At 44.4% G+C, this 22,857-nt stretch overlaps 2 protein-coding genes and 1 long non-coding RNA gene across 3 annotated transcripts in view; 2 read left to right on the top strand and 1 right to left on the bottom strand.

Annotated features, from left to right (window-relative positions):
- The window catches only part of KRT24 (keratin 24), an 18,526-nt gene extending 9,837 nt beyond the window's left edge, over positions 1-8,689 (top strand). Inside the window, exons 5-8 of the mRNA XM_084804595.1 lie at positions 1,352-1,477; positions 4,191-4,405; positions 6,728-6,762; positions 8,307-8,689. Coding sequence (XP_084660721.1) covers positions 1,352-1,477; positions 4,191-4,405; positions 6,728-6,762; positions 8,307-8,410 — 480 coding nt within the window. The 3' untranslated portion in view covers positions 8,411-8,689. The remainder of the gene's footprint in view (positions 1-1,351; positions 1,478-4,190; positions 4,406-6,727; positions 6,763-8,306) is intronic.
- Positions 1-21,951, bottom strand: part of LOC146341027 (uncharacterized) — a 26,715-nt gene extending 4,764 nt beyond the window's left edge. The window contains exons 1-2 of the long non-coding RNA XR_014783813.1: positions 21,914-21,951; positions 4,070-4,302 (exon numbers count right to left, since the gene is read on the bottom strand). This is a non-coding gene — a long non-coding RNA (uncharacterized LOC146341027). The remainder of the gene's footprint in view (positions 1-4,069; positions 4,303-21,913) is intronic.
- The window catches only part of KRT222 (keratin 222), a 26,384-nt gene continuing 25,239 nt past the window's right edge, over positions 21,713-22,857 (top strand). The window contains exon 1 of the mRNA XM_084804596.1: positions 21,713-21,884. Within this exon, the coding sequence (XP_084660722.1) occupies positions 21,789-21,884 (96 nt within the window). The 5' untranslated portion in view covers positions 21,713-21,788. The remainder of the gene's footprint in view (positions 21,885-22,857) is intronic.

Here is a 22,857-nt window from a genome sequence, read left to right as displayed (position 1 = left end):
GGCAGGGGCTCACAAAGGAGGGCCGCTGATGATGAATTTTCAACACTAAAGAACACTTATCTGGGGTCAAGCCCCATTGAACATAACGGGCCTAACTTCTGAGTAGATATGTACAGGATTGTACTATAGAGTTTCAAATGGCTGCTTCTGGGACTCTTTAATTAACTAAGGGCGCAATCCTATGGCCACTAGTCAGTGGCTAGACGGCCATAGGATAGGTTGGTTCCCTGAGAACCGACCTTCACCCCCTCCCGCACTGCCTCATAAGCAGCGTAGAACGGCCCCGCACTCTGCTCTCAGAAAAGGAGCGCAGAGCGGTGAACATGGGGCGTTCCTGGGGGTGTGCCAGGGCGGGGAACTTGGAAATGCTGGTACGACACATCCAATGTGTCATCCTGCCACCACTTCCCCCGCTCCGACTTCCCGTGGCTAGACAGCCGAAATCGGCTGTCTAGCCGCAAATGCAGGGTGGCTGAAGCGTGGAGGGGACAATCCCCTCCATGCTTCTCCTGCACCGCATTGGATAGGCGGTCACCTCTGTGTTCGGTGGCAGCCACCTATCCCGGTAGGATTGCTCCCTCCAGGTACAATCCTAATGCATGGCTGGCTGGGGCATGCTGGGAGTTAGTTGTAGGCCTTTTTTTCTGTCCAAACATGCATAGGATTGCGCCCTAATTCAATATCAGTACAAAAAAGGCCATACTCCAGATCTTGGCTGATCTTACTTGTTTAACATATGGATCGTGGAACAGAGTGTGCAAGTCTGGGAATCATAAAAAGGTGAGGGAACTCATACTGGGAGAGGTGCTCCATATGTATCTAGAAAGCTTATTCGAACTTATCAATTGTACATTTCTTTTATTTTTATTTATTTATTTATTACATTTATATCCCGCCTTTTTTCCTCCAAGGAACTCAAGGTGGCATACATAATCCTCCTCCTCCTCCATTTTATCCTCACAACAACCCTGTGAGGTAGGTTGGGCTGAGAGTATGTGACTGGCCCAAAGTCACCCAGTGAGCTTCCATGGCCGAGTGGGGACTTGAACCCGGATCTCCCGACTCCCAGTCCAGCACTCTAGCCACTACACCATGCTGGCTCTTTTATAGCACATTTTAGATTATAGTAAAAAGATCGTATGATAATCATTTGTTTATTTATTTATTTATATACCGCATAATAGCTGAAGCTCTCTGGGTGGTTCGCAAAAATTAATTTTAGAATATAGTGATAACCTGTGATACTGGGCAAAATGAGCCTGTTATCAGAGTCCTACATAACAAAAGCACCCTTTACAACAACAGAAAAATCCCTTTTGTTGAGTTACATTTTAATTATTTTCCCTCCCAGAGCCAACCCCTGCAGCAGCAGATCTACGATGATGCTGGTGCGGCAAACTCAGCCAGGAACGAGTTAATAGAACTGAAACGCTCCCTGCAGTCATTGGACATTGAGCTACAGTCCCTTCTGGCGAAGGTTGGTGCTTTGCTTCGCTTTCCTTGAACAGCAGGAAAAACAGCGTCCAGTCCACAGGATGAGTTTCCTTTGAAGAAGGAACTTTGAGATAAATGTCATTTTAAGAAAAATATGTTTAGTAATTCAGAGGCTAAGGAGAAATTATAGGCCTGCCGCCGCATGCAAAGGGAGTACTAACCCCAAGGCAAAACATTGGAGGTCCCAGAACCCAAGAATCTCAGAGCACAATTACAGTGGCCATGGAGGTGTCTTCCTTTTCAGAAAACAGTCCTCGATTTGAAGGGCTGTCAGAGGGCAGACTTCTGTTTGCAGGCATCATCTGTTTGGAAATCTATCACTTTTTTCTAGCCTTCCAAAAGGCTAGCAGCCTGCATTTCCGAACTGGCTATAGAGAAGAGGGTTTCCCACTTCCATGACCAGCATGGAAACAGCAGGAGTGGGGATGCATCCCTCCTGTTCCCGTCCACTTGGTAGAAGTCACTACTATTACTTCCCCTGCCAAGAGGTTAGTAGCCTGCATTTCCATGCTGGCTGGGGAGAGAGAGTTTTCACACCTTCGTGGCCAGCACGGAAACACAGGCGGCCTCTTAGCAGGCTAGTTATTTATTTATTTATTTATTTATTTATTTTGCTGGCTAGTGATTTTTGTAGGGGTGCACGAAAGTCACTTACCTGGTCTTGCAGCTTTTCACGGGGGGGGGGAGGCGCTTCGCTGCTCCCCCCACGAAGTTCAGGCCGGGGGGGGGAGGCTTCCTGCCTCGCCCGACCGAAATTCAGGCCGGGGGGGAGGCTTCCCGCCTCGCCCAGCCGAAATTCAGGTCGGGGAGGAGGCGCCTCGCCTCGCCCGGCTGCGAAATTAAAAGTTAAAAAAAAAAAAAAACGCCCCCGTGATAGGCTACGTGACGATTAACGTAGCCTATCACGGCTAGATCTGCAAAGTCAGCAGTGATAGGCTACGTAAATCGTCACGTAGCCTATCACGGGTGACTTAAAAAAAAAAAAGCGCGTACGCAAATGGCGGTCCCCATAGGGAGCCGCCATTCGCGTTCCTTATTTGGTCGCTGTAGTCTACATAAATCTTTACGTAGACTACGGCAAAAATAAGGGCAACGCAAATAGCGTTGCCCTTATTTTCGCCGTAGTCTACGTAATCTTTACGTAGACTACAGCGACCAAATAAGGAACGGGAATGGCGGCTCCCTATGGGGGCCACCATTATCCTTACGCGCTTTTTTTTTTTTTTAACGTCACCCGTGATAGGCTACGTGACGATTTACGTAGCCTATCACGGCTGACTTTGCAAATCTAGCCGTGATAGGCTACGTTAATCGTCACGTAGCCTATCACGGGGGCGTTTTTTTTTTTCTTTGATTGGAATGGCGGCGGCGGCAGCCGGTCAAAAGACCGGCTGCCGCTCCCGCCCCGGACGAAGACCCAACAAACCGCCGGCCAGACCCGCCGCCGGGAGGGACATTCGCCAAAGGTAAGTCCCGTCCCGGGGGGGGGCGGGGGGGCGGAGAATTTCTCCCCAAAACTTGTTCGGGGGGCCGAACACGTTGGCACTCGGCCCCCCGAAGTTTCGGGGAGAAATTCTCTGCCAACCCTAAATTTTTGTGAGTTTATTTACAAGACTGTGCTACAGGAATGACATAGAATCATAGAATAGTAGGGTTGGAAGGGGCCTACAAGGCCATCGAGTCCAACCCCCTGCTCAATGCAGGAATCCAAGTCAGAGCATCCCTGACAGATGGCTGTCCAGCCTCGTCTTGAATGCCTCCAGTGTGGGAGAGCCCACCACCTCCCTAGGTAATTGGTTCCATTGTCGTATTGCTGTAACAGTCAGGACGTTTTTCCTGATGTTCAGCCGGAATCTGGCTTCCTGTCACTTGAGCCCATTATTCCGTGTCCTGCACTCTGGGATGATCAAGAAGAGATCCTGGCCTTCTTCTCTGTGACAACCTTTCAAGTACTTGAAGAGTGCTATCATATCTCCCCTCAGTCTTCTCTTCTCAAGGCTAAACATGCCCAGTTCTTTCAGTCTGTCTTCATAGGGCTTTGTTTCCAGTCCCCTGATCATCTTTGTTGCCCTCCTCTAAACCCTCTCCAGTTTGTCTGCATCCTTCTTAAAGTGTGGTGCCCAGAACTGGACACAGTACTCCAGAGGAGGCCTAACTAGTGCTGAGTAGAGGGGAACTAGTACTTCCCGGGATTTGGAAGCTTTGCTTCTATTAATGCAGCCCAAAATAGCATTTGCCTTTTTTGCAGCCACATCACATTGTTGGCTCATCTTCAGCTTGTGATCAACAACAATTCCAAGATCTTTCTCGTTTGTAGTGTTGTTGAGCCACGTATCCCCCAATATACTATATAATCTATATAAAACATAGATTACCTTTCTGTTTAGGTTACCTCGTTTATTACCTTGCTTACAGACTACTTTGCTTATTTACAAGGCTGTGCTACAGGAATGACGTAGATTACCTTTCTCTTTTACGGAGGGTTGTTGAGATGCCAAACTGCAAAAGAAACCAAATTCTACACATGTATAGCAATTTCCAGGAATACATCATAAAATATACAGTACATACTCACCCTGGGTTGTTGTTGTTGTTTTAAATAAAGACATAAACTTAATGCTGAGAGAATGCAGTTCAAACTTTTCGCCTTCATTGGTGTGAATGAGCCTCCCTTTGATTATTTTTCTCCCTAACAGAAAGCATCTCTGGAAGGCACCTTGGCGGAAACTGAGGGGAACTACAGCACTCAGCTTTCACAGTTACAGCTTCAAGTTAGCAGCCTGGAGGAACAGCTACAGCAGATCAGGTCTGAAACAGAGTGCCAGAATTCAGAGTATCAGCAACTACTGGGCATTAAGACCAGACTGGAAATGGAGATTGAAACGTACCGGCGCCTGCTAGATGGGGAAAGGTAAGCCAATGGTCTAAAAATTAAAGGTGGTTGCAGTGGTCACCTACTGGGGGACATCCAGTGGGAGATTCAGGACAAGACAGAAGGAAGCACTTCTTTAGCGCATGGTTAAAACTTTGGAAGTTGCTGCCACAGGATGCGGTGAGAGCCACTCACTTAGATGGCTTTCAAAGGGGATTTAGATGAATCAGTGGGCAATAAGGTTAACAACAAGTACTAGTGATGATGGCTATGTACTAGCTCCAGAATCAGGCAGCATGGCTCAGACAACCATTTGCTGGGGAACAAGAGCAAGCGAGTGCTCTTGCCCTCATGGCCTGCTTGTGGCTCCCATAGGGATTTTGTTGGCCACTATGCAGAAAGTAGATGCTGGATAAGCTTTTGGTCTGATCCAGCAGGGCTCTTCTTATGTTGGAAATTAAGTCAGTAGCTACGTGGAATCGGTTTCAGAGGTTCCCTTCCTCTGATGGAAGGATTCCTTCTGCTGGAGGAATTCCCTTCCATCGGAAGAAGGGAAACCTGTAGATCCAACCCATGAATTATATTCCTGCTGGGTTTTCCTGTCATAGAATCCTACTTATCAGTTCCCTGAATTTATTTGAAGAAAAAAAAAAAGCTTTCCTGAAGCCCAAGGGAGTTTATGAAGATGTTTTGAAGCTGCTTCATGGGCTGGTTCAAAACTGTTGTTGAAAACAGTATCATTTTGGATTTCTTGCAACTGCCTGTCAACACAGTAAGTTTCAGTGCTGCTTCGATATCCAGATTCCTCTGCTGCAGCAATGATGTTACAGGTTTAAGATATCCCAGTACTTTTAGTAGAATTTCAGTAAGAAAGGAGGAAAAAAGCTACTGACCTGATTCAGCACTCCAGTAGCTCATTTTTAGATGAGAAAAATTTTCACACAGGTAAGATGAACTGATTCATTTGAGTGTGGAAAGAATTAATTTCTTTCTTCCACTCCTCCCTCCAAATCCCCCTTCCTTTGTGTCGTGTCTTTTAGATTGTAAGCCTGAGGGCAGGGACTGTCTTAATATTAGCCTCTGTAAGCCACTCTGGGAGCCTTTTCTGGCAGAAGAGTGGGGTAAAAATGCTCTAAATAAATAAATAAACCAACCAAGACAGAGGTCTGGTCCGCATGGTAGACAGATTAGTCTTGCTCTGTTGGGGCTTTATTTGGGGGGCTGAAAGAAGTTAGTTTTATACACTTGGTGCAGCCATCCTAACAACAAACAGTACATATAAGGCTGCAAGCTTAAAATATGTACTAGAGAGTAAGCCTCATTGGACACAGTAGGAATTACTTCTGAGTAAACATACATAGGATTATATTGTAAAACTTTTTTTATTTTGTGTTTTGTTACAGTGTTAGTCTTACAATGTCTTTGTATCAATTTTCTCTTCTTTCAAATATTGTTTGTACTTGACAATACACTAGCAGGTATCTCATTTAGTTATAATATGTGCGCTGCCTAGTTATTTAAACTCTTGGATTATTTTTATTGTTATTTGTAAAGCTGTAGTTCCCAGATAATTAAAACAGACTAAACAGGGGTTTACTGTTACTGTGTAGCCAGAAAGATACATAAAGCAAAAGCAGCAATACTTTTTACTTTGAACCAACAGATTTTTACAAGTTAGAAGCAAACATTTAATAGTTGTGCTTTCCCCCTGCCCCCCATTTTGTATGTATGAGGAAGAGTTCTGTGTGACTCAAAAACTTGCTCCTAGTGTTTTAAATACTAATTGCCCCACATAAAGGTATCACCCGGTCTCTGTAGAAGCAAGATAGGCAAGAATAATGCTGAATGACCACATTAAAAAGTAAATGTCTCTCTCTCTCACTCTCTCTGGTTGTCTAGATCACATCAACAACATCTACAAACGATGGGTTCTAGATCAAAAAGTATTCTAATTGTAACTTTTGAGAACATGTCAAAGCTGTGATGTGCTGAATTTCATTATTCAGTTCATCTAGCTCACTTCAAATATTTTATAGGCTGGATGCGCCCGATCTCTCATCTGATCTTGTAAGCTAAGCAGGGTCAGCCCTGCTTAGCACTTGGATGGGAGACCGCCTGGGAATCAGGTTCCCTGCATTGAGCAGGGGCTTGGACTCGATGGTCTTGTAGGCCCCTTCCAACCCTATGATTCTGAGTCGATTCTATGACTCCTTCAGAAATATGACCCGCATGCCACACAATGGGGCTAATCTCCCTTTAGCCAGACCTTTACTACTCGCTTGACCATTCCTTTTTTAAAAAAAGAATTCCCAGCGGCATTGTAAAAGGATTAACAAATATTGCTGTCTTTCTTTTTCACAGTTTCCGCTCATACGAGACGAAAGTTCATATCAGAGGTAAGTACAATTCTATTATTTGAGAGGTAGGCTTATTGCTTTTGCTTTGTATTTAAAAATCCAACACACAAATCTGAAAACCATGTAAATCGTGAGCAGTTCCATTCCCATGGCAGTGAAGTACATGGGGTTTGCTGCCCCTGCAACTTCACAGGTGGCCTGTGAGCCACACCAGACCTAAGCTTCTTGAACCGAGCTTTTAAGCCTTCAGCTCTTCCACTCCCACTGCTATTGTCCCTGTACCTTTCCTGCTGTTTGTAGAGGTTGCCAGCTCCACTGTTTCAGCTGATCCTTCAACGGTGCTCAGCGCTGGGATGCAAGCCGCCACAAAGAGCAGCTGCATGATGCAGGTGTCAGCCCAGAGGCAATGAAGTCCAGGGCTGAGCTGCCCTGCCTCACAAGTCGCTTGAGCAACGGCTTGAGGAGGCTGAATCCATACCACCACAAGCCACTTTCACTTTAAGAAATAAGTTTAAGAATTATTTCCTAGATTAGAATATTTCTAGAAAACAGTATAACTAGAATATTACTGGAAGAGGCAACCTTAAGAACTACCTAGGCATAAAACTAATTGTCACTCACCGTAGCACATTTTTCAGCAATAATTTTTTAAAAGATGTTAATAGGCTAGTTTTGATAATATTTACTTACACTGTTGCAGCATGGGCTTGAGATTTTAAAAAGTAGGAACAAGCAAATGTTTTTAGGGAAAGCTTCATATTTCTTTAGTTAATTGCATTCACTTGTGCTATTCTGTTGAATTTACAGAAAATCAAGTGCATAATTCCAAATGAAGAGTTAATCGGTGGGACAGAGGGAGGAGAGAATAACCATTATGCTTTACATAGAACTCTAAAATTAATGAATTAGTGAAAAGGAAAACCTGGGGAAAACATTACCCTAATTATCACAATTACTAGCAGTAAAAAGCTTGTCTTACGTACCAACCACCAAACATTAATCCAAACAAGGATATTGCCCACATCTGTCTTATGTTCTTTCGTATCCTGAGCCCAATATGGTTACAATATGGTGCCATTAACTGGAGATGAACTGCATATTTACAGGACCATTGTCCTGTTCCACAGAAGGTTTCTTTTTGCAGTCCCATCATATTGGATGATGACATTATAAAATGTAAGATGCTGGAGGAAAGTGATTAAGAGCTCAATCTTATACATGCTTAGAGAGAAAAAAGTCCCACAATTCCCAGCATTCCCTAGCCAGCATGCTGGGAGTTATAGGACTTTTCTGTCTCTAAACATGCATAGGATTTCTTCCTAAAAAGCTTTGCACATGCAAGCCAACCGGAGTTTTGAGAAACTTATTTTTTTTAAACTTGCCAAATTTGTGTGGGCCTGCAATCCCTATGTGTGTTTGGCTCTTCTCCAACCGAAAACTAGCAGCCAGGTTTCCACATAAGAGACGTCATTTTATGGTGGGAAAACAGGGCACTTGAATCCACTTCATTTTACTGATTAAGTAGTAGATTTCTAATATTGATATTATCAATGGATAACACTGTCATATTTTTCCCCTATCAGAACCCACCAAAACCAGGGTGGTTAAGACCATTGTTGAAGAAATGGTGGATGGCAAAGTAGTCTCTTCTCAAGTGAAATCAGTTGAAGAAAGGGCGACTAAGTGAGCTGCATGGAAATCAGAATAGAGAACCCTTCAACGCTTGCCAGCAAGGGGGAATCCAAGTAGCAAAATACCTCCTGGAACCGGAATCAATTACAGCGTAGTAGCTTCTTGCAAATAAGGGCCCTAGAGAAAAAAACCACAATATGCTTTCTTCTACTTTTATGGATGTGTAATCTTTTATAAGTACTGAGAACTACATTCTGTTTACTGCTGCAATTGCAATAAACTTTCTTCTGTTGCAAATTATACCTGCCTTCCGAATATTAAATTTTAAACTCTGAATATGTTGTCGTCATCCTTCATGACTTGCTGATCTTTTTAAAAAATACTGAAGTTATAGCCTTATTTTTGCCACAAATAATTGAACAAAGTTCGCAATGTAAGATTCATCTGCACAGGTAGCAAGGAACCAAAGGATAGTTTTAAAGTGTAGATTAATATACCTGACATCAGGAGGAACTGAGGGGCACAGAGAAAAGGGATCATGTGGGCAGCAGAAGAAATCGAAAAGTCTGAGGTAAATAAGTTTAAAAGGACTGGTAAGAACTTCAACCGAAAATAATAGTACACTGGGAAATCTGTATTTAAAGCACCAGGGTCCAAATCCCCTTTCTATGGGATGTGTATGTGATATAAAATATGTTCATTTTATGTCAGAAAAGCCACCCCTTTGTGACTGTTTCATTGTGGGGGGGACACAGATGCTTTCCCTCCAGAACAACATACAGTGATCTACAGGATAATGAAACTTCCTTTAATGTATCGCTGATTAAATCCGTTTTCTCCCTTTAACTAGCTGTTTCATTCAACTGTGTCACAACCATGACATAAGGAGCACATTTCCACCACCATTATGTTTGCACGATTTGTTTTTTTTAAAGACGTTTTCACTCAGGATATGCATTCAACAGGTAAAACCATGCAGCTTTTTTTTTTTAATGTGGCAAACATGAGCAAGGCTTTTCTACCCACAACCTCACGTTTATATCTCAACATATCTCCCACTACAGTTGCAAAGTTGGGGCTCCAGACTGCTAAGGAATAAAATGCTCCCATTCCTCTTTCAAAGAATATCTGCACACTGAATTTATCAGTTTTGGACAGCTGCAGTTTTTATAGGGCATTTCCACAATTTGCCTGCATGGCCCAAGGTGGGGTTCCAAACACATGCATATAATCAGAATGTCATTGACATTAATACCAATGTCAGGATCATGGGGAACTGGTGAGGAAACAATGTACTTTGGACTGGACAACTGCGTTTGCAATAATGTCATGGGTATATACACTGGCCTTGATCAAGCTAAATTCAATCATGACTCAGTTCCATTGAAAGCAATGTGACCGAAGTTAGTCATGTGATTAACTTCTTCCATTGGTCTCCATGTGACTTAGATCACAATCCTAAACATACATTCCAGGGAGTAAATTAATTGATGTGTGAATGGGATAGGTGTGCTTACCCAGCAGTTTCTTTCCACTTAGCCTATGCACACAGAGAAAATTAGTCCCAGATTTAGTTGATGAGATGGTCCAGGAGCCAAGGATGCCATTGAGGGAGGCAAGTAAGGGGCAGTTCCCGGTAGTGTTAATATCTCTGTACTGCACACACATTGCAAGGGGCTGTCATTTCTGTAAGATCCCTAATTGGTGTGTGTGTGTGTGTGTGTGTGTGTGTGTGAGAGAGAGAGAGAGAGAGAGAGAGAGAGAGGGAGAGAGAGAGAGAGGATTCAGTAGTGTATAGTATTCCACTTAAATCAAGTGTTATACCTGTCATGTTCCTACATCCTCTCCCTTTGCAATCAACACACTCCAGGAAACTAGGCTTCAGGTTAACACTACTCTGTCTGTTAACAACTAGCCACTTTACAAATGCAGATTCTCAGAAACTCTCAGACTGCAATGAAATAGCTAATCTACACATCTGCGAATATCAATAGAGGAGCCAAAGTGGAAGTTAGAGACGTTGCCAGCAGGCTGGGCATGAACTTCTCTGCCAGACTTGCTTCGCAGGGATGCCCCTCCCTTAGGGTGGCTCCCTCCTACATTGGCTCCCATGAGTGGCCAACATGGTGGAGCGTCTGAGCCCCGCCCCTAACTTTTCCCGCTTCGCTCTGCGACGGACTCCAGCGTCCCTCAAGTCATGCCCCTCGCCCTCTTCCGAAACTTGAGTTCTCGTGGTGGAGGAAAGGGGGGCATTCAGGCTGGGCCATCTGTGTGTCAAGGTCTTGGGAAGAAAGTCTTGCTGCATCTGGGCTCACTAGGGAGGGTGCCTCCCTCTGTTCTTGCTGTTCTCTTTCTGATTCTGAATCTGAGCTGCCAGACATCCCCACATGCTCAGATTCATTCCTGACAATACCTTCCTGCCCTTGTGGTAAGAGCAAAGATGTAGCACTATTAGAGTGATTAACCCAGCCAGCTACAGTTCTTTCTATTGCTTCTTTGGATATAACACCCACTCTGACCAATCATGAACAAGGCCAGTGGACCAGGGAATCTTTCTCTCCTTGTACCACTACTCCTAGGCATTGCAGCAGCAGCCTAACATGGCTACACCTCTTTCTTAATGCTACAATGGTAGTAACAATGGAGCCAATTCAACGTGATAACCTTGAGAATAGCAAATTCAAAGCAAGCCAAGTGATCTGGGGGGTGGGGGTCAACAGATCAGCTGCTCTTCTACGTTCTAAGCCTCTCTAAAGTTCCACAGCAATACTTACCCTTCCTGCTGCTGAAGACTACTGTGTCTGCACTTTGGGAAATCTGTCTACTAAATACTTTAAGACTGCAATCTATGGCAATGTGGGTCCCTTTAAGAGTCATAGAGCACGTGCAACTGTTTGCTGGGCTCTGCAGTGATTTGAGTTGTGGACAGACATAAGAAATCCAAATTACTGGAGGAGCGCTGTGTGTCCTCTGGCTTACTGCTCTGGTATTAGTGCAGCTTTATGCAGTTTTTAAAGTAAACATGTTAGAAATATTTTCTTTCCCTTTCTTCGGCTTTTCGTTGGTTGGCTTTTTATTTGGGAGTTCTGAGAATGGGGATAATGCTTATTATGAAACATAGGTTTTATTAATTCTGGGATGGGGGGGAACAGAACAATTATCGTAGAATATTATTTATTTAGACAGATCATTCCACCACCACCCCTTCAACAATGCAAGTATCAAAGACAGCACAAAGCTGTAAGTCAGAAACAGCTGTGTTGGAATAAATGCCTCCATTTCTAGCTTCAGTAGCTTTTCAGCTCAAATTCAAAGGACTCTGGTGTCTGAATTTTATTTGATAACATCTTGTTTGAACATGCACATCAGTGTCAGACACTATTTCCGGTGGCAGTCGCTTGGCTGATGCTTTGATAAATCTTTGCCTAGATTATGTTATTTCCAAGGTTTATAACTTTGAACTGTCAAATTGACTGATTATTGTCTGGGCCAACAAAGTTCACACAGAAGACATCCATCCTTAGTGCCCTGTTGGGACACCATCGTATGTAATCATACCTTGGGCTGAGGAGACACAAGGGTATTTGTCCCAGCTTGAACTAACACAGCACTATGCTCACCTTCACAGAGCTAAATTGTAGGAGAGGAGTACAGATGCAGGCATTTAAGATGTTTGCAAAGTTGGACTGGATTAAAAGGTTGGCGCTATTAAAGTTCACAGGAAGGGGTAGATCAGATTCGACCTACTGCTAGGTCTCTGGGTGATTTGCAGTAGATCAGCAAGGATTTCTGATTACCAGTTGTTTAATACCAGCAAAAATATGACTGCCCCTGCCAACCCTAAAGTATACTACTCAAATGAAAAAAAAGTTAAGGTAAATGGGGTGGATTTTTATGTGAAAGGACTGTGAGCTCTGTTCACTTCTGGTACTCAAAATAAATTCCTGGGTTCAGAATTCTTTTGCACCAGGCTCTGATTGTTGGATCTTAAGATTCCAGTAAAAAAACGAAGCAGAGCATGCATGCCTGAAGTTGGCCCACCCCTGGATTAGGAAGCCCAAAGAATGGATGATTGGAAGGGCAGAAACACACATTCTTGTTTTGGCCTCTAGCTCTCCGGTGCTTTGAACTTGAGCTACTAGTTTGAGGGGCTAGAAGAGGCCAAAAGGGACGATGCAAATCAGATAAATAACATCAAGGGCGCAATCCTATCAGGGTGGCTGGCCACCTCTGGACTCAGAGGCGGCCAACTATCCAATGCAGGACAGGTGGAGCACGGAGGGGGGGTTGGCTGTCTAGCTGGGGACCTCAGAGCAGGAGGGGGAGAAGCCAGACAGTACATTGGAAGTGTCGTAACAACGCTTCCACGGTCTCCTCCCCTCCCTGCCCCTGGGAATGCCCCCTTTTTGCCCACTCCATGCTGTGGTTATAAGCGCGGAGATGGGGAAGAACCATGCCACCTACGAGGGGGAGGGGGAAAGGGAGGAGAGCATGGTTTTGGTTCAGTTCCCAGAAACCAAAAAATCTTATGGCCATCTAGACACTGTCTAGCGGCCACAGGATTGCTCTCCCCAGCATCGAAGGGCTTGAGTCTTAAAGGTCACACCTGCTCCTTGACTCTCTAGTGCAGGGGTAGGCAACCTACTGACCTCCAGATGTTTGGACTTCCAGAATCACTGACCATTGGCCATGCTGGCTTGGGCTTATGGGAGTTTATATCCAAAACATCTGGAGTGTACCCAGTTGCCCACCCCTGCTTTAGTGTACTCATGGGGTTCTCATGTGGCTACAGGTGCCTATGTATGTGTGTGTATACACACATACACACACACACACACACAATCTGGTAATCTCTTTAGGGGAAACATTAAGCAATATTTTTCTGCACATTTTCGTAGTTCCAGGTTTAGTCTGAACCACCCAAAAATATCTGCCCAGGACATACATACATACATACACAATCTACACTCAAACTGGGACTTTCTTATTGTTATATAGACATATTCCCTGTGAAAAACAGAGGGCAGAAGGACTTTTAACAGAATAAACTCATTCTGAATAAACTGAATATAACTGAATAAACATTGGAGTTGAAACTTTTAACTGAATGAACATGGGCCTGTTTTGCAAATATGGACTATGGCCCAGAACAGCTATTGAAACGTGGTTTCCGTGGAAGTTTTAGAGAGCTTGGTTCGTTTGGCTCACTTGGAAGCTGCCATTCCAGCCTCTTTTGCAGAATAGAGAATACAGACTATGACCTAGAAGGGGAATCAGAACATGGTTTCTGTGGACATTTTGTGGCTTATTGCATCAATCCCTCGAAGTAATGAGTGGCTGGTGAGTTTGGTTAATTTCGCTCATTCGGAAGCGGCAGTTCTGGGCCATTCCGCTCTGTATGTGTTCTGGGCATTATGGGGTTAATAGTAATACAATATTGCAAGGGTTTTAGTCCTAAAATATTGTCCTCAAGTGTTCCTAACCAGATGTCACTATTTTTGGCATGGTTTTTCAATTAAAGGGGCCGTTCCTGCCTGTTCTGTTCCAGCCTTTACACCGTCCCTAAGGGAGGCATCCATTCGTGTATCATTCAGGAGATAAATTAAAAACTGAGGCTTCTAATGGTTCGTAAGTTTTGTAGTTTAATTACTTTAATTTTCTGTTTTGAATTTGAATATTACTCAAATCATTCTACTTTTAAGGCTTTTTAGGGATTTTTGACCTTGATTATTTATTATACTGCTATTTTTATTTTCTTATTGTTGAAATACACAGCCTTGGATATTGTGATAGAAAAACTGCTTATAAATATTTTAAATAAATAAATATAATCCCAGGGCTAAGCGAGCTGAATTTAAGTGTGAGAAAATCAGCTCCTTTAGAACTAATTGTACTCACTTCCTGGGAGTAAGCCCCATTTACTCAACGGGACTTACTTCTGAGAAAACATGTATAGGATTGTGCTGCAAAACAACCAAGAGGAACGTTGCAAACCTATTGCATCATATATGTATATTGCAACTTCCAAAGAAAAGTTTGTGAAATGTCTAAGCTTGTATTTCTTATTCCTTGTTAGACCTTAATGGCATGAAATGATAATTAGGTTCTCTATCTGTAAGAAAGCCAAGACAATTATAACATGATTCACAAAGCAGTAATCCTGTATAAACAAATATTATAATTTAATTTCTCTCAATGATAGATAGATAGATAGATAGATAGATAGATAGATAGATAGATAGATATTGTCAGGGATTGGCAGTGCCCTGTTCCGTGAATAGATGGGAAATCAAGTAAATAGTATCCCCCTCCCATCCTTTTTGCTCTTCCCCTCCTGTGGCCTTTTCTGCTGCCTGCCACCAGGTGGAAATCAACCCCCACCCCCACCTGGTTGCCTCCACCAAAACAGTCTTAAAATTCTCTGGGTCTCAGGTATCTACTTTGAGTAGTGTGAGGGTTGGCCATTAGATGTGGACTGGGTAACCCAGAAAGAAAAGAGACCACAAAGTTTCCAAAGTTTAAATTTGTATTAAGAAAAAGGTTAATAGGGAAAAGTTTTAAAATCTGAATGGATACACATAAAAACATATGTGCAATAGAACAAAATGACCAGGGATAAATGCATCCAGTCAGCCTAATTAGACTGTGTCCCTATTTTATCTAGGTCCCTCATCTAAGCAACATCTTACTATAATAGGTTTATTTCTTTATTTGCTTTGTACCTCACCTTTCTACCTAGGGATATACGAATCCCTTACCTTGCCATCCACAGGGGGTCTGCCGCGGGGGGGAGGTGATCCGTTCCTCCCCCCGGAATCCTCGCCGGCCGGCTCCAAAGCCCCAGCAATACGGCCACTATTGCCGTATCGCTGGCTGGACTGACGGACTGCAGACGCAAATGGCATCCGCTACGCCATTTGCGTCCCTGCTTTTTGATGTGATAGGCTACGTAAATCTTTATGTAGCCTATCGTGCGAAGGAACAGGAACACAAATACGCCATTTGCATCCACAGTCCATCAGTCCAGCTAGTGATACAGCAATGGCAGCCGTATCACTGGGGCTTCGGAGCCAGCAGCAGGCAGGATCCAGCTGGCAAGGACTTTGTGAAGTAGGAGATCCGATCCTCCACGGACTTCGGGGGGCCAGATTCAATAGAATCCAGCCTCATTGGGGTCCGTGCAGAATTTCTCCAACATCCCTATTTCTACCAAAAATGGCACTGAAGGTGATACAGCACTCTTTTCTCCAGTACCAGCAGCTCTGCCTCTTTCTGGCCTTCTTCTCTTCCTTCACTATTCTTCTCCTATAATCCCCCTCACCCCCGGCTTCTGTCTTAAGCTTCTATCTTAAAATTTAAAAATTAGTTATTTCCCTCCCCAGCTCCAGTCAGTCAGGAGGATAGTTTCTTGTTCACTTTTGCCCTAAATTCCTTTTCCTAAGCTCTTCCTCTGACCTTCAGTTGAGCATCCTGCAAACTTTTTTCTTCCTCCACAGACATCCTGGCTCCTCTAAATTTTGGTGGATACTGACTGGAATTTCACACAGAAAAGATTTAATCCCATAACATCCAAAAACCAAATTAAATCCAAAAATAGAAGACACTTAGAGGTGCAATCCTATGCATGTTTCGCCAGAAAAAAAAACTCCTACAACTCCCAGAATTCCCAAGCCATCTGGGAGTTGTGGGATTTTTTTTCTGGCTAAACATGCATAGAATTGCACCCCTCGTTTCTTATCAGGTCCTAGTAGTTTTATTGTCAATTGTTTTTTACTTGTTCTTAAACTGCTTTAAATTTCTGAATGTTAAAGTTTTAGTATTGTGTTTTATCATGCTGTGAACCCCCCAGAGAGCTGTGTGTGTGTGTGTGTGTGTGTGTGTGCGTGCGCGCGCGCGCGCGCATGCGCATATTTATATGTCTATATCATTTCTATGGGCAGATGCTGCCCATCCACTAGCAGAGCTGGCTCCTGATTCTGGCTCACGTGCAGGCAGCCCCGCCCCCATCACTTCCAGTCCACAAGCAGTCCCTCCTAATTATGGAACAACACTTCAGCATTTCCGGAGGCAAGCCCCAAAACAAGTGGAACCACTTGTTTCTGGAAAGAGGCAAGTCTGTGCAACTCCGTTGTGCGAGCTCCACTGACCTGCCCTCTTCCAGCAATAAGTGTTTTCACTAGTTTGGGCTTGCCTCCAGAAGCACTCAATCACGGTTCCGCAAGTGATAGGGGCCGCTTGCGGAATGGGGGGGCTGCCCAAACGCACAAGGCAAGGGCGGCTGGCCACACGCACAAGGGCAGCACCGGATTCTACCCTATGTTGTTTATTATTCATTTAAAATACTGTTACCAAAGGGAATTCGCAATCACACAATGGACTGGATTGTGGAATCGAGAATGCAGAATTTTCTCATGAAGCCATCAAAATGATGAATATGTGAGGCTGTTAAGAAAAGAAAGGTTGATTACACAAGCAGGGTACAGTTTATACCAGCAACTCTTTGGTTTAATTCTAAGGGGAGATTGTAAGAAGGGAATCCTAACGCCAAATACGGAGAGGGAAGGTCATCATGCACCAAACAGGTGTTCGAACAGCATTGTGGCTATCTGACTGACTGAGACAGAGAGAGAAAGCAACATGGGAAAAGATGGGGTAGAGAAAGAGGAACACAGATATTGCATAGTGGAGGAAAGGGGGGCTCTCCTTCTTCTGTGGAGATGCTGTACATAACAAGACTGCTCTTAATATTAGGAGAGACTGAGGTGGGGGCAAGTCCCTTTACCAGCCTTTTCTCTGGCGAAGACATATAGAAGGAGCATAGTCACTGCCAATGGCTGTGTATTCCCTACATCGGTTGTAACATATTAAAAATGAAGAAGGGAGGGGAGCACTGGGGAGAAAGATAAGAGGTGGGATAGAGCTGAATAGGGAAGGGCTGGGACAGCCTGGGTTACCTTCAAACTTGGCCTTCTCGAAAGCATACACAGACTGAAAACTAAGTACTAGTTATAGGTTCCTCTTATAGGGTCAGTTACCTGAGGGAGGGGTTTTGCCAAGATAAAGAGGAGAAAGGTACCCGTAGAATCAGTGGTATTGTCCCATCATAGGAGATGAGTTGTAAGGCACCAGTGGTGGAAAGGCCAGATACAGTAGAAGGACGCAGGATTTAAGTCTTGCCATGAATACTGTGTACAAAAGGGGTTCTATGTGCACATTTTTGGGGTGGTCTCTAGCTTTACTGGTAATGGGCTGGATTCAGATCTAGGGGATTTCTACACCAGCCTAAAATCCTGCATTTATAACGGGGCTTTCCGCTTCTGTTTTAAATGCAGGAACACTACTGATTCCCTTTACATGCTCTTCCTTCTCTGTAGATGGCCGTTCCCATAGCATTATGCTTCCGTGAAGAGGCATTACACACACTCCAGGTTCAGCGATGCTTGCTCCTGGGTTCCTGCCCCCTTTCCTCCCCTTGCACATTATTGGTGGATGGGGACTGACACGCGGACAGCCCCCTCAACGATCTCCCCGGGCCCCGCCTCCCTCTTCCATGCTTTTGGCCAGTCCCTGCCACTCAGCCCCTCTGCTGCTTCTCCACTCTGTGGCCCCCCCTCGCTGCCGCTCTGCCGCTCCGTTTTGAACAGGCAGGCTGAAAATGGCAAGGAGTCAAACGGCGCAGAAGGGGGAAGGCTGAACGCCCATCAGACCTTCGTCACCACCTTCGATGTCATGATCAACATCATGACCACGGCCCCAACAACCACACTCCGCTTCATTCACGCTAGCAGAGAAATACACGGGGAGGACATGGTGCTCCATTTGCACGTATCTGGAAAAATACCCCATTTTTTCCATTTGAGGGAAACACGGGATAGGTGGGAGGAAATAGTGGAATAATTATTGGACAACAACGACGTCATGTAATGGACCCACACAATTCAGTGAGGGAGCAACTATGAATCCGCAAAAAACTTGAGGTGTAGAGATCCCCATAGTCATACATAGAGTAGACCCACTGAAATCAATAGGACTTAAGTTAGTCATGGCTTACTTAAGTCCTGTTGATTTCAATAGGCCTGCTCTAAGTATGACTAAATCTGGATCCAATCCAACGTGTTTACTTGTAGTGCTTCATGCATGGAGGTGCTCTTGCCAGGGCTCTGAACTGACCAATTTGGAATGTGCCTTGCATGGCTTGATTAGGCTAGGAACTGGGAAGGACGAAGGCATCACCTGCATATATCCAGAGTTTTCACACTGCTGGGCATACCTGGCAACAGTCCTGCCTACTGATTAATGGAGTTAGAGGTCAGAAAATTCAAACTGCAACTTTTTTGTCCTGGCTGTCCCTAAGCCTTTGCATACTTAGCTTCCCTGGACAAGTCTGATCTCCCAGAGATCTGGAGTCAAACAACTAGGGTGGTACTTAAAAGTTCCTTGGTAACAATACTTTCCCTGTCATGATGACCAAGGCTACAATCCTATGCAAACTTACCTGGGAGTAAGACCACTGAACACAGAGACTTACTCCTGAGTATTCAGATGGTCCTGCAAGAGTCCTACAATCCTGTACAACCCATTATTGTAATATGAAGTGCAAACTCTGATCTCTCATTTAAATACAAATATATTTAAGTACAAATTTCTAATTCTCATGCTTTCAAATATACTGTTTTAAAGGTGAAGGCAAAACCTCTGGAAAAGTTCTGAATTACAGTGTACTCCTATGCATGTCTAGTCAAAGCAAGGCCCATTTATTTCAGTGAGGCTTACAGCCTGGTATGTGGGTAAAGAATTGCAGCCTTAGGGCTCAAAAAGACATGTTCTTTGGTCCTCTCCTCACAGCTCTTCGATCCATCATGAATCCTAGCTTGATGTCACCTACCTACTATGAGGCCATGAATCCCCTGCTATTATTGTTTTTTTAAAAAAAATTAGCCACCTATATAGTATGGCTGGTGGTGGCATCTCAGATAAACTGTTACTACTGTTGCTGATACTGAATCATCTTTGCGTATGATAACTCAGACACGATTTTACAAAACCTGTGCATAAGAAAGGTGCTCTTTGCAGAATTCAAAGAAGCGACAAGAAACTGTCTACATCTGAATACATGGTTTTTTTCTTCAAAACAAGATTCTGCTTAAAAATGCAATCATTTTAGACAGCAGAGAGCCTCGTGGCAGCAGTGGCGGATTTATTGTGGTAGAAGCGTCACCCCCATTTGGCAGGTATACATGATCAGAGAAACAGAAATTGTAAGTGAGGTCAAATGTCAACGAAATGCAAAAAGGACAGTCCGTGGCACTGAGGATAACACTTCATGCATCTGATGAAGTAGACTATAGCCCACAAAAGCTTATGTCATAATGAATGTGCTGGTCTATGAGACTCTTCGTAGCAGGTACTAACATGGCCTCTCTGGAAATTATTTCACCTCTCTGGGAATTATTTCACCTCACTGGGAATTATTTTAGACAGTTACTTTAAACATGGACTGGGTTTGCACGACCACAGTGGGTTGTGGTGTGTGCCAGCCGCCCTATTGATGGATGGATTGATTGATTTCATTTCTATACCGCCCAATAGCCGAAGCTCTCTTTTGCATATTTAAGTTGTGGAAGATGGTTACCTAGGCCTATCATGTCAAGGGTGGCTTATGTGAGAGTTAAACAACCCTCACATAACCCTAAAACAGCCTATGGGTTATGCGAGGGTTGTTAAACTCGCCAGGTTCGCACAACACAATAAGCCCTGGTGGCCACCTGCCACAGCTTGAATATTCAAAATGGCCACCAGCACAAATCGCAACCCACCATGGCTTAAATAAGCCATGGTCGGTTGCGCCAATCGTGCCAACAGGCTCATTGTATAAAACTAAAATTGATCTATAGCCATGATTTTCGGTGTGTGAGGCAGCACACCAGCACTGAGGGGGCACGGGCCTGCCCCTGCCCACTCCCAGCATAGATGTCCTCACTGGGGCTGGGGAGCAGTGCCATCCCAACCGGTACAACACAGGATGCTGTTGTTGTTAAACACTTATATAGTACCCAAAATGTTCCAAGGATCATACAGGTATTAAAGACAAGACAGTCCCTGCCTGCAGGTTCACAACCTGACATGATAGAAAAGGAAAAAGAAATTGGGAGGGAACAGGATAGCAGGGACTGGAGCAGCTGCCCTTCTCTGGGTGATGGATGGAGCCAGCCCCACAATGGCCCTTGATCTCCTGGCTGGTGGCAGAGGCCAGAGTGTGCCTCTCTTCAGCTTTACAGTTCCAGGCCGACTCGGAGCAGAGCGTTCTTCTTAGCACGGAGGGGTGCGGGGAGCAAGGTCCTTGCAGCTGCACTTTTTTGGGACAATGGACGGGGCCAGGCTGAACCTCCTTGCCATGATGCCCTTCCTGGGAGGCAGGTGGTGTATCCCCCCGCCCCCCCCCCCAGTAATCCTTGGTTCCCTCGGCCAGTAGTAGAGACCCAATGTGTGCTCTCCCATGGATTACCACTCTCTTGATTTAGCAGTAGCCAGGCCTAAGCAGAGCAACCTGCTTTTTGCAAGTGTTTTGAGCCCTCCCATGAACCTACCAAAAATACTTAAATGAATCCATCTAGGCTCCTCCTATTTTCCTTTGATCCTCTTGCCCTCCAGGAGGAGAGCAGGCTCTGCTGCCTAAAACATTTGCCGTACTTTCTTGTCTTGACAAAGGGATGGTTACTACGGGCCAATTCCCAGCCAGCAGATGTTTCTTTCACCTGAATTACACGATTGTTATGACGGATGGGTTATTTGCATCATTCACCACAAACTCAGATTTGTTTGAGACAAAAAGTTCAGCTTACATCATATAATATGCTAGTTACTTCGTCTGGCACGGACACTAATCCCCTTGTTAGCAAAAGCAAAAAACAAACCCCAAAGCATGCATTTCTTTCGGGCTGTGCATATACCTAGTTCAGAAAACTGTGGCATATATCCATTGCTGGACACACATATACACACATGAGGAGGCCAAGGCTATGTTGCCCTGATGCATGGTTTACGAAACATGTTTTCTTCCACACTGAGATTAATTTCTGTGCTGGAAAAAAAAGTCACACTGAAGCGACCTGCAGCCCTCTGCTGACCTACCTCGGCCACAAACACTGGGGATGTGGGCAGGTTTCCTGGCCATGCACAAAGTAGCAATGTTAACCAGCTCTAAGTTTGAAAACCTCGGAACCACGATAACTGAAGATGCTTCATTGCTGTTGCTAACGGAATAGAACTCTGCCGCTTTAAAAATATCTATGTTTGCCTCCCTGCTCACCCCTGTGTGTGTGTCTCTCTCTCTTTGCTCTCTCTCACTTTCACTGCAGGCTGGGAATGTTCTGCAGCAGCCTTCTCGCCCTGTCAATAAGGTTCAGCTAGCCAAGGTGGAGGATGGGAGCAGCATGGAACTGTCCCAGCTCCTCAATGAGATCAGGGCAAACTATGAAACGCTCATCACCCGAAGTCAGATAGAGACCATCCTCTCAGCAGGGACCCAGGTAATGATCACATACAGACAGGCACCTACCCGAATAAGGAGACAATCCCATGTGTACTCAGTTCCTCTCTCAGCCTCTGTGAGGTACAGTATTTCCTTTTTCAATGCAGCATTTTATTGGGGAAGGGAACCAGATTTCTTTTCTTTGCTCCCCCCACCCCACCTCTCTTCCTTCTCCCATAACTGCAGTGTGTCTAGACTGAGCAACTAGGGGGGAAATATGTTAAGGTGTATAAAAAGAGCGCTAAGGTAGAGTTGAGTCACCTTGCATTCAGATATTTGTATAAAGAGAACGACAAAGGTTTTGTCATCTCCCTCGCTCCCCGCCCCCCAATGCAATACTACTTTACGCCTCATTTTGAGCTAATTTGCTCATAGGAAGAAAACAAATTAGGCGTCATTTAGCAGTGGTATATAACAACCATTTTTAAGGTGGGTTAAGGTTTCTAGGCATCGTCTATAAGATTGTGGAAGCTTATGTTTTACCCTCAAGATAATGCTTACAGTGTCCCCAGAAGATGTGGGTGTCATAGTGTTCTGCAATGCTTTGCTTGCCTGTTTCGTGTCTCGTATTTCTTAAAGGTTGCCCAGTCACAGTGACAGCATTAAAAATTCACACAGAAACAAATGCCTCTGAATCACAGCGGGATGACCAGCGTGACTACCACGAACACCATAAACCAAGAAATTGAAGCTGGAAGGAGGATGAGCTAATCACGTCACTGTCCTTTTACATTGTTATTTTGGAATGAGGGATCCTTTTATAATCTCTTATGGCTGGCTTGCCTCTACTACAGTAGGCTGACACCATTTATTTGTTTAGATATCTTTCCAATCCTATGCTGAGAGCTTGGGGCAGGTTATAACATCTCTTTATGTCGTCTTATCATCACAAAAATCTGATAGGTTAGGCCTAGAGTTAGTGATGTGTCCATCCAGCAGGGTTCTCAGCAGAGCAGGAATGTGGACCTGGG

Source organism: Heloderma suspectum, chromosome 6 (assembly GCF_057233095.1).
Source record: "Heloderma suspectum isolate Gila_16-S chromosome 6, 16-S_ref, whole genome shotgun sequence".
Classification (NCBI taxonomy): domain Eukaryota; kingdom Metazoa; phylum Chordata; class Lepidosauria; order Squamata; family Helodermatidae; genus Heloderma; species Heloderma suspectum.
The sequence above is the reverse complement of the archived record's forward strand: the minus strand, read 5'-3'. Positions and strand labels throughout refer to the sequence as shown.